The sequence below is a fragment of the Malus domestica genome, chromosome 16 (genome assembly GCF_042453785.1).
Source record: "Malus domestica chromosome 16, GDT2T_hap1".
NCBI lineage: Eukaryota > Viridiplantae > Streptophyta > Magnoliopsida > Rosales > Rosaceae > Malus > Malus domestica.
Genome location: NC_091676.1, coordinates 10,043,053 through 10,059,527, shown reverse-complemented (window position 1 = coordinate 10,059,527; position 16,475 = coordinate 10,043,053). Strand labels below are relative to the sequence as shown.

Genomic DNA, 16,475 nt, shown 5'->3' with positions numbered 1-16,475 from the left:
GAGTCACATCACTACCTACTTGGTTATTTTCTAGGTATTATGAAAATGTTGAATGTTAAGGTGATTGTGAGGTTGCGATAAGTAGATGGAGAATTTGTATTATACCTGACACTTGAGAAATTGAATTGGGCAAAAAGGGCCGTGGATATAAGGGTGGATATGTGAGATTGGGCGAGAAAGGCTCGTGGAAGTGAAAATGGGCGGAAAAGGCCCGTAGAAGTTAAAAAAAAAAGAAAGAAAAGAAAAACAAAGTGTGATGTGTATTGGTCATGTATATTACAATCTTTTCCAGCTTACTAGTCACTGATTGAAATAAAAGAAAATGATGGTGAAATCATTATTCTGTCAATGATAAGTGTGGATAGAAATTTTAAAATGTTATGGCCAACAATAAAAGTGGTTGGAAATGTTTATATTAAGGAAGATATGGTGATTTGTTGAAAGGGAATTGTTGGTATCATATTATATTGTACCTCGTTACTTGGGCTTCCAGACATTGAGCCCATGATTTATGTAAAAGGGGAGGAACCCTTAGTCTATAAAATGGCCTCTTCACCCTCACAATCCTCAGGCCTCACATCTCCAAACAGAGGCTCTCATATTCAAAGCAACCCTCCTACAAACACAGAAACTCTCTTAACTCTCTTCCTCTGTGAATCCAACAGAGGGCAATACCCTCACAAACACAACAACACTTTGTAATCCATACATACATACATAATCAACATCAGTGTGGACGTAGCCCAAACATTGGGGTGAACCACGATACATCTTTGTGTTCTTGGGCGTTTGCATGATTCACGGTCAGATTTACGTTATTCCAAGACCTTCCGATTTTGTGCATCAACATTTGGCGCCGTCTGTGGGAAACGACACGAAAAGCTATGTCGGTTATCTTTCATTTTCTCATCTCACCACCGTGGATATGAAAAACCTAGGAACCCAAAGCTTTTCCAGAGAACACACACATGCTTTATATGAAAAATTCTTTCTCTTGCGGTAGGTATTATTTCATACATGGAGGACCACACCCTAACGAACAAGAAGTGGGACCGAGACAACTCAGACGACTTGGTTCACGACTCGGCCGAGGTGAAGCAACTCAGGGAAGACCTACTAGGTTTCCTTGATGACTCGGACGCCGATCCCACGACTCAGGACATTGACTCGGTCATGAAAAGCTTCGAGGAAGAGATAGCAGCCGCAACCACTTTTTGCCAGTCGTCGTCGCGTCCAGCATCGGAGATTCTGCTGGCTCCGGGGCCTGTGGTTGATCTGACGTCAGAATCTGGCGAGTCTAAACCCGACCTTGGGTACCTTCTAGAAGCTTCGGACGACGAGCTGGGCCTGCCCCCGTCGGAGAACTTCAACGAGGAGGCGACGAAAAGCGGGATAGCGAGTTGGTCCGAGTTCTGTCCAACTCGTCTGGAGCTGATGAGTTATGGCAGATCGACGATCCCCCTTTGAGTACGCTTAACGGGCTGTTAGGAAACGACGATGTGTATTTTGACTCGGCTGATTACGGGGATGACAAGCTGCTTGCTTCTTGAAGCTCCATGATTTCAAAAAGGCAGCAGATGAATGTACCTCAGTTCTTGAACTTGATTACAATCACACTGGAGCATTGATGTTGCGGGCGCAGACCTTGGTGACCCTTAAGGAATATCACTCACCGATCTCAACTTCACCGATCTCGACTTCCCCGAGATATGCTTTTCAAACAAAGAGTCAAGTTGATATACTTAATGATGGCTTTTGTCGGCCACCAAAGAAGATGCCCAAACTTTCATCACAAAAAGGAATGCATGTTCCCTACCCATTTTCTGAGAAAGACATAGGAAGACCCAGAAGGAAGATAAGGGTTCCTTACCATTATTTTATTATTATTTAATAGTTTATTATTTACCTTTAATCATTTCTGACCATCACGTGCATTCTGTGGTAATTTATTGTTTATCTGTAATCATTCCTGATCATGATATGAGCACTATACATAATAACTTGTTTACCTAATCTAACATTATTATTATTAGTCACATACCCACTATCCCATAATTGCCCCACGAAGGAAAATAATATATATATATATATATATATATATATATATATATATATATATATAAGGGGCTAAGCAGAGTTTGGCATCTGATGATGGTTTTTGTCGACAACCCCCATGCAAAAGATAGTTTATCTTTTTTATTTAATATGTTATTGATATATGTTATAATGAAAGTAACCTTTATTATTTAAACGTTATGATGAAACCTTCATCATGAAGGGACAAAAGGAAAAAATAAAGAAAGCTTTACTTTTCATTTTCAGCAAACATCATTATGTTTTCATCATTTATTTAATATTTTATTATTATTATATTATGATATTTGTTAACATGTCACCTAGTGACATATATTTAACCTAAGTACCTGTACAATATTTATTCATGGCCTAGAATATTATGATTGCCTTTAAACTATGTCACTTATACAACATGTGATTTATCACACGACTGAATAAATTATTTATTTATAGAAGGTACATAGTACAATATTTTTCCTTGATAAACTTTGTCAATTTGATTTATTCATTATACGGTCGTACTTATACTGTCATTTATTGTCAGAAATTATTGAGCAACTAGATCTACTGATCAACATTGTTGCTAATTAAAGAAGTCTACCAACTTATAGACTGATGAGCCACGTGCTCATGGTGATCTCTTGTCTGACCAGACACCCATTTGCTAAGACATTCGCTTATTGGGACACTTATGTGCCTGGACCCAACTCAATGACCCTACATATAGCCCTAACTCGATGACCCTACGTATGGCCTTGACTCAAAGACCCAACTTGAGGACCCGATCCGCGGATCAGACATATAGACCCAATATGCGAACCTGACAAGCGGACCCGAGTCATGTCGAGAATCAACTCATATTGAGTGCATGTCGACATAAAGTAGATACTTGCAATGAGGAATACCACGAGTCGAGTCGCCTTGCAGCGAGCACAGCCTCTAGTCGAGCCACCTCGCAACGAGCATCGCCTCCAACCGAGCAAACGCCTCGCCACGAGCATAGCATCTAGCCGAGCAGCCTCGCAACTAGCATCACCTTCAGCCGAGCAGTCTCGGAACGTGTGATACCTCTGGCCGAGTATTGCTTTATGTTGAGCATTGCCTTGGGTTGAGTACTGGTTCAAGACATCTAGTCACTTCGGCCCATACATGGATTGGATTTGAAGTCTCCAGCCAAAAGACTCTCTTGACTAAAGACTTGGGGGACTACTGTTGGTACCATATTATATTGGGCCTCGTTACTTGGGCTTCCAGACATTGAGCCCATGATTTATGTAAAAGGGGAGAAGCCCTTAGTCTATAAAAGAGCCTTCTCACCCTTAGAATCCTCAGGCCCCACATCTCCAAACAGAGACTCTCATATTCAGAGCAACCCTCCTACAAACACAGAAACTCTCTCAACTCTCTTCCTCTGTGAACTCAACAGAGGGCAATACCCTCACAAACACAACAACATTTTGTAATCCATACATACATACATAATCAACATCAGTGTGGACGTAGCCCAAACATTGGGGTGAACCACGATACATCTTTGTGTTCTTGGGCGTTTGCATGATTCACAGTCGGATTTACGTTGTTCTAAGACCTTCCGGTTTTGTGCATCAACATGAATGAAATTATAAACTGTGATTATGGTTTGCCATTATAATGAGAATGGTGGGTGAATGTGAATGAAATTATGGAATGAAATTTTTGAATTCATTTAATATAAATGCTTTCCGAATTGAGTTTCTTTGTCTGATGAAAAGAATTGACAGGGAAAGGTTGATAATTATAAACTTGATAGGTTAGTTTACCATTAACGCATTATGGTGTGAAATTCTGATATTTTGTTAGCCACGTTAGTCATGGCTTGAGATTTGGAATGAGGAATACCACGAGTCGAGCCACCTCGCAGCGAGCATAGCCTCTAGCCGAGCCGTCTCGCAACGAGCATCGCCTCCAGCTGCTCAAATGCCTCGCCACGAGCATAGCCTCTAGCTGAGCAGCCTCGCAACTAGCATCACCTTCAGCCGAGCAGTCTCGTAACGTGTGATACCTCTGGCCGAGTATTGCTTTATGTTGAGCATTGCCTTGGGTTGAGTACTGGTTCAAGACATCTAGTCACTTCGGCCCATACATGGATTGGATTTGAAGTCTCTAGCCAAAAGACTCTTTTGACTAAAGATTTGGGGGACTACTGTTAGTACCATATTATATTGGGCCTCGTTACTTGGGCTTCCAGACATTGAGCCCATGATTTATGTAAAAGGGAATGAGCCCTTAGTCTATAAAAGGGCCTTCTCACCCTTACAATCCTCAGGCCTCACATCCCCAAACAGAGACTCTCATATTCAGAGCAACCCTCCTACAAACACAGAAACTCTCTCAACTCTCTTCCTCTGTGAAACCAACAGAGGGCAATACCCTCACAAACACAACAACATTTTGTAATCCATACACACATTCATAATCAACATCAGTGTGGACGTAGCCCAAACATTGGGGTGAACCACGATACATCTTTGTGTTCTTGGGCGTTTGCATGATTCACGGTCAGATTTTCGTTGTTCCAAGACCTTCCGGTTTTGTGCAACATGAATGAAATTATAAACTGTGATTATGGTTTGCCATTATAATGAGAATGGTGGGTGAATATGAATGAAATTATGGAATGAAATTTTTGAATTCATTTAATATAAATGCTTTCCGAACTGAGTTTCTTCGTCTGATGAAAAGAATTGACGGGAAAGGTTGATAATTATAAACTTGATAGGTTAGTTTACCATTAACGCATTATGGTGTGAAATTATGATATTTTGTTAGCCACGTTAGTCATGGCTTGAGATTTGGCGTGTGACTTTGTCAATGTGAGATAAGTTAGTTCTATGACTGAGACTATCTTTAAATTGATACATGAATTGGTTGCATAATCTGTTTTGGTGAGAAATTGGGAACAAATTGGTTGAATTATTACTATCTTATTCATTGTGTTGGAGTATGTGAAAGTTTATAAAAGTTGCTATTGCACAACTTAACCAATAAATGATCTTAATATCGATGCTCGTCTCACCGTTATAACCTTGATTCAAAACAAATTGGTTGAATGTGGCATGTTGACTAAAGTTTAACCCTTCATTTGTAAGAAAGAGAATAACCACTGCCATGATAGCTATTCTTGATTCAAAGATTGTTTTCACAACGTTCACATTGATACCTGTGATCTCGTTCCTTGTGTAGTAAAATATGATGTAGGTATGCTCTGAAAACAACACTAAACGAATGTCAAATTTTGTTTTTGAGCAAAAGTAAGCATATAATAGATGATATGGAAATAATTTGAGTCAAATTTGATCAATGACTCATAATTTGGTTCATTTGTGATCACTTGGTATTCTTCTTTCCATTACCTAGTGATGTGAATGGAAATTCCAATAATTTTGGTTGGAATTTTGGAACTTGATTTGTCAATTTTAATGGTTGGTTGAAATTTTAATATTCATTTAGCCAACAAGACTTATGGCTTAAGGTTGATATTATTTTGCAAGGGAATGTGGCTAGAAATTTTGAGAAAGAATCGTAGTTACGACTATGTATAGTTAATGATGGTGGATGGTTTACCAATGATTGTAATTATTATGTTACTATATGTCTAACCAATAGTAAATGTGATTTGATTATTTAGTAATGTTTATACCATATTTAGGGCCCCGTATTTAGACCTCGTATAAATACTCGGGGGACTCAAATGTAATTATGCAATAAGGGAAGGGGCAAATATGTAATAAGTGAGGAGTCCTTATTCTATAAAAGGACTCATCATCCTCACAATTAGGGGGGGCTCATTCTCACCCTCAGATGCCATTTCTGAAGCCTCCACACATCCCCTAAGCTATCTCTCCCTCTTCAACAGAGAAATATAATACAATCAGTGTGGACGTAGCCCAAACCTTGGGGTGAACCACGATAACTCTTGTGTCATTTACATTTTATGCAGATTCACGGTCGGATTTACGTTGTTCCAAGACTTCCGGTTTTGTGCACCAACATTTGGCGCCGTCTGTGGGAATCGACACAAAAAGCTATGTCAGTTCTCTTCCATTTTTTCATCTCACCACCGTGAGACCTCACCACACTCCACCCTGAAATCTGCAAAAACCCAAACACCCAAAGCTTTCCCAGAAAACCCACTGAGCCACCTCCTCTTTGACTCAGTCTCTCTCTACAATTGCAAGACAAAATTCGTCATCTGCTTTGCCGACATAAATTTTTTTTAGTGTCATATCTGTACGACTCCAACAGTCGGAGTGGTGAAAATTGAGATCCATTCAACCGAATAAACCAGACTCTTGAGTCCCAATTGCCCAACCTTTCAACCAAAAAATAGCAACAGAATATAACAGAGTTGTTCATCATCTTTTCTGTAACTTTTTAATGTACCAGAAAATCACAGACTCCACACCAAAACCTCACAAAAAAGAAAGAAAAGTAAAAGATCCATTATGTTTCTTCATGGGTCACCCAAGTTTCTCCAGATTATTACAATGTCGTTCAAGAAAACCTTAATCGAGCGCCTGTTCAACATCTTCAAGGCGTCAACCCAAACCCTCGGAGAGCCGGATTTCGTCGTCATCAGACTCCTAAGCCCTGTAAGACCGGAATCGCCCCCCAATCCTGAAGACAATGCCGTTTTCAGGAGGTTCCTCCACAAGAGATCGTCGGCGGGGAATTTCCAGAAGCAGGAGATCTGGTTTTTGCCGTTTTTAGGAAGTTCCTCCACAAGAGGTCATCGGTGGGGAATTTCCAGAAGCATGAGATTTGGTCTTTGCCGATGAGGGCAAACCTGATGGAGAAGCTCAAAGTCGTGGTCATCGGCTTGGACCGGATTCGATTGGACGGTTTGGCCCCGCCAGAACCCGCGTCGAAGAGCTCGCCGATGGAGAAATCGGGATTAACAATGGAGGAAACGAAGAAACTGCTGAGGGTGGCCCAGCTGGAAGCCGTGAGATTGAAGCTTCGAGAAGTCCAGAAAATCTGCGTATCGTATCCGGAGTTTCGTAGGGATCTGCCGGGAAGGTTGCGCAGATCTGCCATGGATCCACCAACTATCAGACTGGGAACCTAGGGTTAGGGTTTTGCGTGCTCAAGGTTCAAGTTCTAGCTGCAACAATGGCCAGGTGCAGAAGCCGAAGCAGAAGCTACAGCCCTCGTCGGCGCAGTCGGACTCCGTCTTGCGGATGCAAGCAGCACTCTGCCATTCTCTCACTGCCGGTCACTCTCACGCTCACCGGAAAGTACGATCTCACCATCACAGACCCTTTTCTGAAAGGAACAGCTGGTTTAATGGTCCGCGACAAATGTCTCTGGCGAGGTCTCGGTACTCACCTTCGAGGACAACAGAAGCGCGACGAGCTCCGGGGAGCCGCGCTGGCGAGAGGACAACTCTTGCTGCTAGTGGCCCTGAAAACTGTTTTTTGACTTTCCAGAAGATGCTGTAAAGACAAGTCATGCCCCCGCCACTTGCAATTTGCAAAGTTAAGCAAAGTAAAGAGAACTTCACTTTACTTTTGTCTGCCATCTGCAAAGGCTAATTCACTTGGACCTCAGCAAGAGAATAATAAATGCAGTGCGTTGGAAAAGAGGAAAAATAAAAGCAGAAAGCAAAAGCAAGGAATAAACACACTACCAGAATGATGTGATCTACTTTTCTTGTTTTTGTATGATGAGATTTATTTTTATCTTTCGAAGACATCTGTATAAACCCTATCAGAGGGTAATATGTATAAACCCCATCAGAGGGTAACTAAAAAAAAAAAAAAAAAAACGGCAAAGCCCAAAAGAAATGGGCTAGCATGTTGTGGAGGGCGAAGGCCCATAAGCCCAAAATAGCACAAACTAGGTGATCAAAAGTACGCCTAGTACTCCACAATTATTCGACAACTTGCCGCTATTACTACCAACCAGGTGACCAAAAGTACGCCCAGTACTCCAAAAATTATTCGGCAACCCGCCGCTATTACCACCAACCAGGTGATGAAATGTACAACCTGTACTCTAATATCATCTGGCAACTAGCCATTCATGCCACCAACCAGATGATGAGATGTACAACCCATACTCTAAATTGGCAACTAGCCATTCATGCCACAACCAGGTGATGAAATGTACAACTCGTACTCTTCTTCATGCCACCAACCAGGTGATCAAAAGTACGCCTAATACTCCAAATTATACATGAGCATTACTCATATCATTCATACATAAACATTCATGAGCATCACTCACGACAATCATACATAAACATTCATGATCATCATTCATGTCAACATTCATGAGCATCACTCATGTCAACATTCATGAGCATCACTCATGACAACATCCATGAGCATCACTCATGTCAATCAACATAAACATTCATGAGCATCACTCATGTCAATCAGCTTCAAAAGCTTCATTTACATAGCTCTAGCTTCGAAAGCTTCATTTACAAAGCTCTAGCTTCGAAAGCTTCATTTACAGAGCTCTAGCTTCAAAGCTTCACTTACAAAGCTTCAGTGCAAGGTATACAAATACCGCCTCGGAACCACCGCCACTTCGGCCCATACATGGATTCAATTTGAAGTCTCCAGCCAACAGACTCTATTGACCGAAGACTTGGGGGACTACATTATGTACCATATATTGGGCCTCAACTGGGCCTTATGAAAATACTTGGGGGACTCTAGCCCATTATTCATATACTGAGGAGCGAACCCTTATTCTATAAAAGGAACTCCCTCACCTTCATTAGAGAGCACATGGCCTCAACTGGGCCTTATGAAAAATACTTGGGGGACTCTAGCCCATTATTCATGTACTGAGGAGCGATCCCTTATTTTATAAAAAGGACTCCCTCACCATCATTAGAGAGCAACGCCGCCAGCTGAGCAACCGCCTCGCCGCCAGCATCAACTCTAGCCCATTATTTATGTATTGAGGAGCGAGCCCTTATTCTATAAAAGGGACTCCCTCATCACCATTAGAGAGCATCGCCGCCTACTGAGCAACCGCCTCGCCGTGAGCATCAACTCTAGCCCATTACTTATGTATTGAGGAGCGAGCCCTTATTCTATAAAAGGGACTCCCTTACCACCATTAGAGAGCATCAACTCTAGCCCATGATTCATATATTGAGGAGCGAGTCCTTATTCTATCTATAAAAGGGACTCCCTCACCTTCAAACACCGCAAGCTGAGCCAACCAAGGCAACATAAGCCACGAGCCGAGTAGCCTCGCAACGTGTGCTACTTCTAGTTGAGCGTCATTTCAGATTGAGCACTGCCTCATATCGAACATCAGTTTAAGACAACATCTGGTTACTTCGGCCTACACATGGACTGAATTTCAAGTCTCCAGCCAAAAGACTCTCTTGACTGAAGACTTGGGGGACTACTGTTTATACCATATTTAGGGCCCCGTATTTAGACCTCGTATAAATACTCAGGGGACTCAAATGTAATTATGCAATAAGGGAAGGGGCAAATATGTAATAAGTGAGGAGTCCTTATTCTATAAAAGGACTCCTCATCCTCACAATTAGGGGGGGCTCATTCTCACCCTCAGATGCCATTTCTGAAGCCTCCACACATCCCTTAAGCTCTCTCTCCCTCTTCAACAGAGAAATATAATACAATCAGTGTGGACGTAGCCCAAACCTTGGGGTGAACCACGATAACTCTTGTGTCATTTACATTTTATGCAGATTCACGGTCGGATTTACGTTGTTCCAAGACTTCCGGTTTTGTGCACCAACAAGTAATTATTTTAAGTTATGATGACTGCAGCTTGATGTTGGATAAATATTTTGCCAATGTGTATGGCTAGAATTTCTAATATTTATTCTGCAATAAATGTTGCTAGGAATCTGAGTATATGGGTGAGAATCATGATGATCTATTCGTTAATTTATTTGTTTTGAGTTGAATAAACTCGTAGACTGAGGTTATGATCTTATTCACCATAAATGGAATATTGGGAAATGCTTGTAATTACAAAATTGGTTGGTATGGTTGCCAGAATTATGAGTATACTGATGAATTCTTGTTAGTAGTGGCATTCTTTATGATTGTGCGAAGATTGGTGTTGAAGTTGTGTTGAGAATATGAAAATTGTACTTGTGAGTTGTGGTTCAATGTTGTCGAACTTGTTGATACCCAAATTTGAGTATAATGAAAGTGTGAATGTCATTCGAGCATTGTTATTTGTTGATATGCGGTATTGGTGGTTTTGGAATTGGTATTGAAATTTCGGGGACGAAATTTTTTTAGGGGGGGAAGAATGTGAAATCCTGTTCTCGGATTTCACTATTTAAAATTACATATTTTCGTATTATAAATTTTATTGCATTATATTACGATGTATGTTTTTTTTTGGAAGCACATCGATCGTATAATGTTACCTAGTCATTTTGCCGAAGTTACAAAGTCATTTTGCCGAGTTCCTTCGATAGAGGTGGAGAAACAAAATAAACCCAATCTCTAACAATCTCTCTCTCAGTTCTCTCAATTTATTTAATATATTTTAGATTTTGAATTTGTATGGTTACCTAAGTGAAGAGAATAAATAAGTATGGTACAATTACGCAATTTAATCAGTACTGCTCAGTTACTATGAGTTTGCAAGACTAAATAAGGTCTAGTTGCTAGTTTTGCACATGCTCTTTGTATTAAATTTGTTCTCAATATATGTAATCATATGGAATCCTAAACTATATGTTTTTATCCATAGGCAACTAGTTTATATGATTAATTTATTCAAACTCTTATTGCACGATGACCAACAAATATGAAAAAAAAAATTAGGGTAGATATTCACACTGTCATGAAGTGTTACTAATTTACGTATTATATTACAAATGAATGACAACGTTAATATTTCATAAACCATTTTATGATAAGGAGTAGATCAGTTAGACAACTTGCTCTAGTTAAATAATTGATTAAGCTTAATTAAGATCATTTAGAATGAGGATGAGCCCAGGTGGGAACTAGGAGGGATGGACATCGATGGAAGCAAATTTCAGATATTATAGTTACGTGGGAGCCACTGCCATTTGCTTTGAGAGACACACACACATGAATACTTGATGATTGTGTGGAGTAGGTAAAAGCCTCAGAGTCTGATAGTCTAAAAGTTGAGGCAAATGAAACCAACCAAAACCAATTGTGTCCTATTTTTGCACGAACTTGGGTCGGGTTAGGCAGGATTAATTTGTTTGTTTGAGTAGTTGGGTTTCTGTCCGTATGATCCTGCACTTTGCAAAATCCAAATCTCCACTCGATCAGATGCATCTCGATCTCATTCACTTACAGAAACTCAGATCTCATCTCCTTTCCTTTGCGCATCAGTCATCACCCCCATCACCGGTCAATTGTTATGTGGGTCGTCTTTTGCTTCTTTTGAGCCTAATCAAAGAAAAGGCCAAGAAGAAAAAGGACATGCATCTTTAAAGGAAAAGGAAAAGGCCCCAAGAAGAGAAAACAACGTGTCTATAATTAATATTGTTCGACTCGTCACATATAAAGATTAAAATGTTATTTATCTTTTACGTGTAAATTACAGTCCAACACATAAAAAAAAAAAAAAAAAAGTAGAAAATTACAGTAGGCATATAAAATTTGTGATGTATCTATAACGAAATAACTCTGTACATGTAATATGATGTAAATATGTTGGCATATAAAGTAGCAAACCAAAACCGAAAACCACCATTCAAATGTTCTGGGAAAAAACAAACCGACCATCAATTTAGTGCAGAAACATGCAGTCTGTCTACATGTGAAAACTGCCCCCCAATCATCCGTGGCAGTTATTATTTAATCAAAAGATCCACTTATATATATATAAACCACAATCATAAGTATATATTTTATCAAGGGTAAACTGTCATTGAGAGCATGTGGGATGCAATAAACAAGCTAAATTAATCAATAAACTTATGTAAAAAATTAAAAATATTAAAACGAACCCGAAGCTAGGGATATCAAAGGGGGATGAACTTCACACTGAATGAAAATTTTACATCAGAATAAGTGCTCAGACATAACAGAGCATTCTAAGTTTCTATAACAATTAACTATTAAACTATTGGTTTGTGTTAAACTATGGTGTTGTTGAGAGTTCAAGGAAGGCAAAACCCTACTTAATTAAAAATTAAGAATCCCTTTTCTTACTTACGATGTTAGCAACATGACCGTCTTGGTTTACTAGAAAAACACATTATGCAAAGAAGATCATGTGCCCACTAATATGGCAAATATTGCTGCTGCATTGAGACTGCAATTTGTCAAATTTGATAATGCAAGTAGTTCATATAAAACTAATTACATTTTATATGTTCCCATATAGGAGGTGTGTGGATGCTTTTGTCAACTCATGATTAGAATCAAAGCATCACTAATGAGGTTTTTATATTTATCAAAATACGGTTTGATGCCGGGATGGATCGATTTAACTATACATTTAGAGTATCAATTTCACATGTATCGAAGAAATAAGAGATTTTGCATGTGTTTACAAGTAATTGGATTATCAACTTACTTATACGCCCTTGCAAGGGCTCATTTCACTGGTGTGGAACTCTTTAACTTTCACAACTTTACATGTCCCTTCATGTGTGGCTAATTTTCAAGCAAACATGTGGACAACATGAATTGGGTGACGTGGGGCACGTGTGACCGTTGGGCCTCATGTGGGCTAACCTGTTTTGATGCCATGAAGAAAGTTGAGGTTTTAGTATTAAACCAATTGACAATATGAAGAATAACCGAATTTACTTATAAGCCCTCATAAAATTTCTCCATTCATAAATAAAGGACTCTTTAAACCTTCACATCCTGACATAATATATGAGCATATATAAATGTATAAATACTGCAATAGATTTGGCTGTCTTGGTCAGTCTTTGTGCCTACCATTGCATGTGGGAGTCACATAAGTGTGAGATAATAATGGATAATTAGGCCTGTCCCATAGTCATGTATATCCCTTGCAGAATTGGGTTCGGAGTGCTGGCTCACTTAGTCAGTCGCTCACAAATGTTACAGATTAGTTATAAAGATGAATTGAAGCAACAACTAGACTGAATATGCATGTGACAGACTGACAGGTGAAAAACAATTGGGGTAGGAACTTTTCAATAATGAGGCACGATGAATGCTGAATGATTGTTCAATTAAACATAACATGTATATTATAAATAAAAAGTTTGTAACACATTTTATGTTTTAACGCAACAATGCATCTAACCTATCCATGCAAGTATTAGTGTTACATAAAAAATAACAAAAATTTAGACGTGAACTTCATGTCACGTGAGAGGATAAGTAACAAAGATGTCCACTTAATCCATAACATCTACTACATACTTTGAATTTACTAACAAAAACTTGTAACAGACGTTATGGTTTAATGAGACAGTATTGCCACTCATCGTGCCAAGTGACAAGGAAGTCCCAGCCCAAACTTTCTAAATTGTCAGGTAAAGAAAGGAGCAACGAAATTTGTTAAGTTGCATACATTTTGGGAATCAGATAGGCATGCAGTTTATTAAACAAAAATATTATAATGCAACAAAAACTTATAACATGTGTAAGTTTTAACTAAACAATGTATGTTACTCATCATGTCACGTGATATACATTTGTTAACCTAATTTTTCTCGTATGACATGCTAAGAATGGGTAAAGTAATTGGATAATTGCAGAATGATCAACATAAAGATTGTAACGCTGTGTAATGTAATAGTAAAGTGACCCAAAAGTCAATTAGGCCAATGAAAGGCAATTTCATAACTTATATAACAACCATAGAGAAGAAGAAGAGGAGAAAGAGTAAGATGGACAAAGCAAATTCCATAATATACGTCACATTCAGAAAAGTGTTCACGTGTAGAGAGTCCAAGGGAGAGAGGGGTGGGGGAGGAGAGAGAGAGGGTGTGTTTGGGAGCGTGCGCCATGTGCGTTGTTGCAGTCGGCGACCTTGCTGAGATGATGAGATAAGAGAATTTAAAAACCAAAAAACTAAAAAATTAAAATTAAAATAAAAGAGTGATGTTCCTCTAATCTCCAAAAAGCCCATCTCACGGATCTTGCCCCACTCTTCCTCTCCACTCCTATATATACACACTATCTTATATAACTATTGTGCCATATCCTCCTTACGCAGCTCCTGCATAAAAAGCTAGGCTTGAGAGAGATTTCAGTCGTCCTCTTCGTTCAGACTACTGTATTCTAAACATAACATTTTCATTGGAGAACGCCAAGTTTTAACAGCACAAATGGCTTCGTGGAAGAAAACTATTACAACTCCATTCAGGAAAGCTTGCACTTACTTCAACCAGCAGCCAGGAGGGAGAGAGCAGAAGAAGTCTCAGCTTCAAGGTATATACATACATATTACATCACTTTTCATATGTGCCGGAAAGTGTTGACGTTCTCTTGTCAGACTGTGAATTTAAACGGTCGATTCTTGTCAGAATATGCGGTTCAGATTAACAGTTTGGATATACACTCGTTTGGCAAGAGAATGTTGCTCTTATATAATATCATCATATGGATATTGATGTGAATTGTGTATACGAGTCATGTATGGGAACATAAGAGTTGATGATTTCCATGGTACTTAATTTGAACAGGGAGTGAAAGTAGCGTGATGGCTCTGCATGGTGAAGTGATGGCATGCTCATATGAAGATGTTCAGGTGATGTGGTCTATTCTGGACAAGTCCAATGCCTCAGCCTGCAGCATCACTTCTTAACATATATAGATGGCTATGGCTATCGATAATTGAGGCCAAAATCTATCTCAAAAATCATAAAAAACAAAGAAAAGAGAGAGCCCACGTCAGCAATTAGCAAATATGTGCATACAATTTGGGTCAAAGCTAGCTGAAAGTAGAGAAAAAGAAGGGGGGATTTGTGAGGCTTTTAATTGTAGAATTGCCCCCATTACAAGAAAGGTATTTTGTTTAGTTTGTAATTTGTTAAATTAACGAATAGGCTAATCCATGTGATAAACATCACATTGAGATTATTAATGGAAAATTTAGATGAAGTATTTTCATTTTCTTCTTATCTTCTTCTTGATTCTCTTGGTTTCTTTGTAACTACCACCTTACCTCTTCTTCCTGGTCCTCATTAAGAAGGCTTTTGCATTATTTTAAGAAAAATTGGAGACGTTAAGGAGAAGAATTTCAAGCTACCCATGAGATGTTATATAAAAAATAAAGACAAAATTAACTATACATGATAAGTTTGTGATACCACTACTTTAACGGCCTTTTTCACGTTACTCCAGTTCCAATTGATCCATTAAACCCAAAATAAAAAACAAATTTTGCATGATCAACTGACTTGTTTTGCTTTATAGTCCATTTTATTGGTTAGAAAACTAATATAATATCTTAATTTGATGATATTATAGATCAGAATTTTTTGTATTGGCAACTGAATATATTAAATCTCCTTCACCAGTTTCTGTAAATCCATATAAATTAACAGGACAAATCAAACAAGGTGCAGGGAATTCTGATGAAAATATCAAAAAGCTTCCAACTACTTTTTTCAGCAGTTTAATAAAATCCAACACATTGCTTTTGTAATAAATATCTTGTTCTTCTTGTTGTACTTGCTAGAAAACAAATTTACTACCCAACATCAAAATTTCGCATCTACTCCATATGACACAAATGAATATGCCATCCATGACATCGAATACAAACGGTTCGTTTGAAAACCCAAATTTTATTTTATAATAATGAGGAAATTTGTTTGGCAATTTTCTTCATTTTTCATTTTATGCAGAATTTAGAAATGACTTCTTTCTTTTCTTTTTCGTGTTGTTGAATTGTGAATTTAAAGTTATAGAACAAAAAGACACGTGAAAAAAAAAATATGGCCTTTTTTAATTTTTTGGGTTCGGATGACTTTTGGTGAACTTTGTTAGATCCAAAGGTTGGTCTGAGGCACTCGAGGCCTGAATTTGATTCACTCGAAACCAAGAGTTGTGCGGCCGGGTCCAAGTCGACCCAAATGCTAAGTTTTGAGTTTGGAGTGCGTTGCACGTTTTGTGACGTAGAATTGGTGCTGAGGTCCAAACTAATGAAATAAAAAACTTGACTGATTTTAGGGAGATTTCAAAAAATTGAAAAGTGACACAATTTTTTATTTTGTCATCCGTAAAAGGAAAACTGAAAACTGAAAAAGAAAGGGTTATAGAACAATGTCAAAACTTGCAGATGACAATTTTACGTAATGACAACAAGCAATCATACATATGTATTATGATGCGAGTTCAATTTCTACCGATTTTTCTCTAACAACTAACTATTAATCTACCATACACTATCGTTTGTTAGAATAATGTCATAACTTACGTCCA

General features: G+C 38.7%; 3 protein-coding genes across 3 annotated transcripts; all 3 read left to right on the top strand.

Moving 5' to 3' along the window:
• Positions 1-1,017: 1,017 nt before the first annotated feature.
• On the top strand, positions 1,018-1,467 carry LOC139192990 (uncharacterized). The gene has a single exon (XM_070815940.1). It carries the CDS (start codon positions 1,018-1,020, stop codon positions 1,465-1,467), a length of 450 nt encoding a protein of 149 aa, XP_070672041.1.
• A 5,135-nt stretch (positions 1,468-6,602) lies between these two features.
• Positions 6,603-7,183, top strand: LOC103441526 (calcium uniporter protein 3, mitochondrial-like). The gene is made up of 2 exons (XM_008380203.1): positions 6,603-6,707; positions 6,755-7,183. The coding sequence occupies exons 1-2, from the start codon at positions 6,603-6,605 to the stop codon at positions 7,181-7,183; spliced, it is 534 nt and encodes a 177-aa protein (XP_008378425.1).
• Positions 7,184-14,151: 6,968 nt separating this feature from the next.
• LOC103452714 (uncharacterized) lies at positions 14,152-15,169 on the top strand. Its single transcript, XM_008392244.4, has 2 exons — positions 14,152-14,477; positions 14,732-15,169. Exons 1-2 carry the CDS (start codon positions 14,375-14,377, stop codon positions 14,851-14,853), a joined length of 225 nt encoding a protein of 74 aa, XP_008390466.1. The 5' UTR covers positions 14,152-14,374; the 3' UTR covers positions 14,854-15,169.
• The last annotated feature ends 1,306 nt before the right edge of the window (positions 15,170-16,475 follow it).

What these genes read in the sequence shown, in the direction of transcription:
- LOC139192990 (XM_070815940.1), top strand. Translation starts at nt 1,018, where the DNA reads ATGGAGGACCACACCCTAACGAACAAGAAGTGGGACCGAGACAACTCA.
- LOC103441526 (XM_008380203.1), top strand. Translation starts at nt 6,603, where the DNA reads ATGTCGTTCAAGAAAACCTTAATCGAGCGCCTGTTCAACATCTTCAAG. An exon ending in TCATCAGACTCCTAAGCCCT is followed by an intron (nt 6,708 to 6,754) that starts GTAAGACCGGAA and finishes TGCCGTTTTCAG; the next exon opens with GAGGTTCCTCCACAAGAGAT.
- LOC103452714 (XM_008392244.4), top strand. Translation starts at nt 14,375, where the DNA reads ATGGCTTCGTGGAAGAAAACTATTACAACTCCATTCAGGAAAGCTTGC. An exon ending in GAAGAAGTCTCAGCTTCAAG is followed by an intron (nt 14,478 to 14,731) that starts GTATATACATAC and finishes TAATTTGAACAG; the next exon opens with GGAGTGAAAGTAGCGTGATG.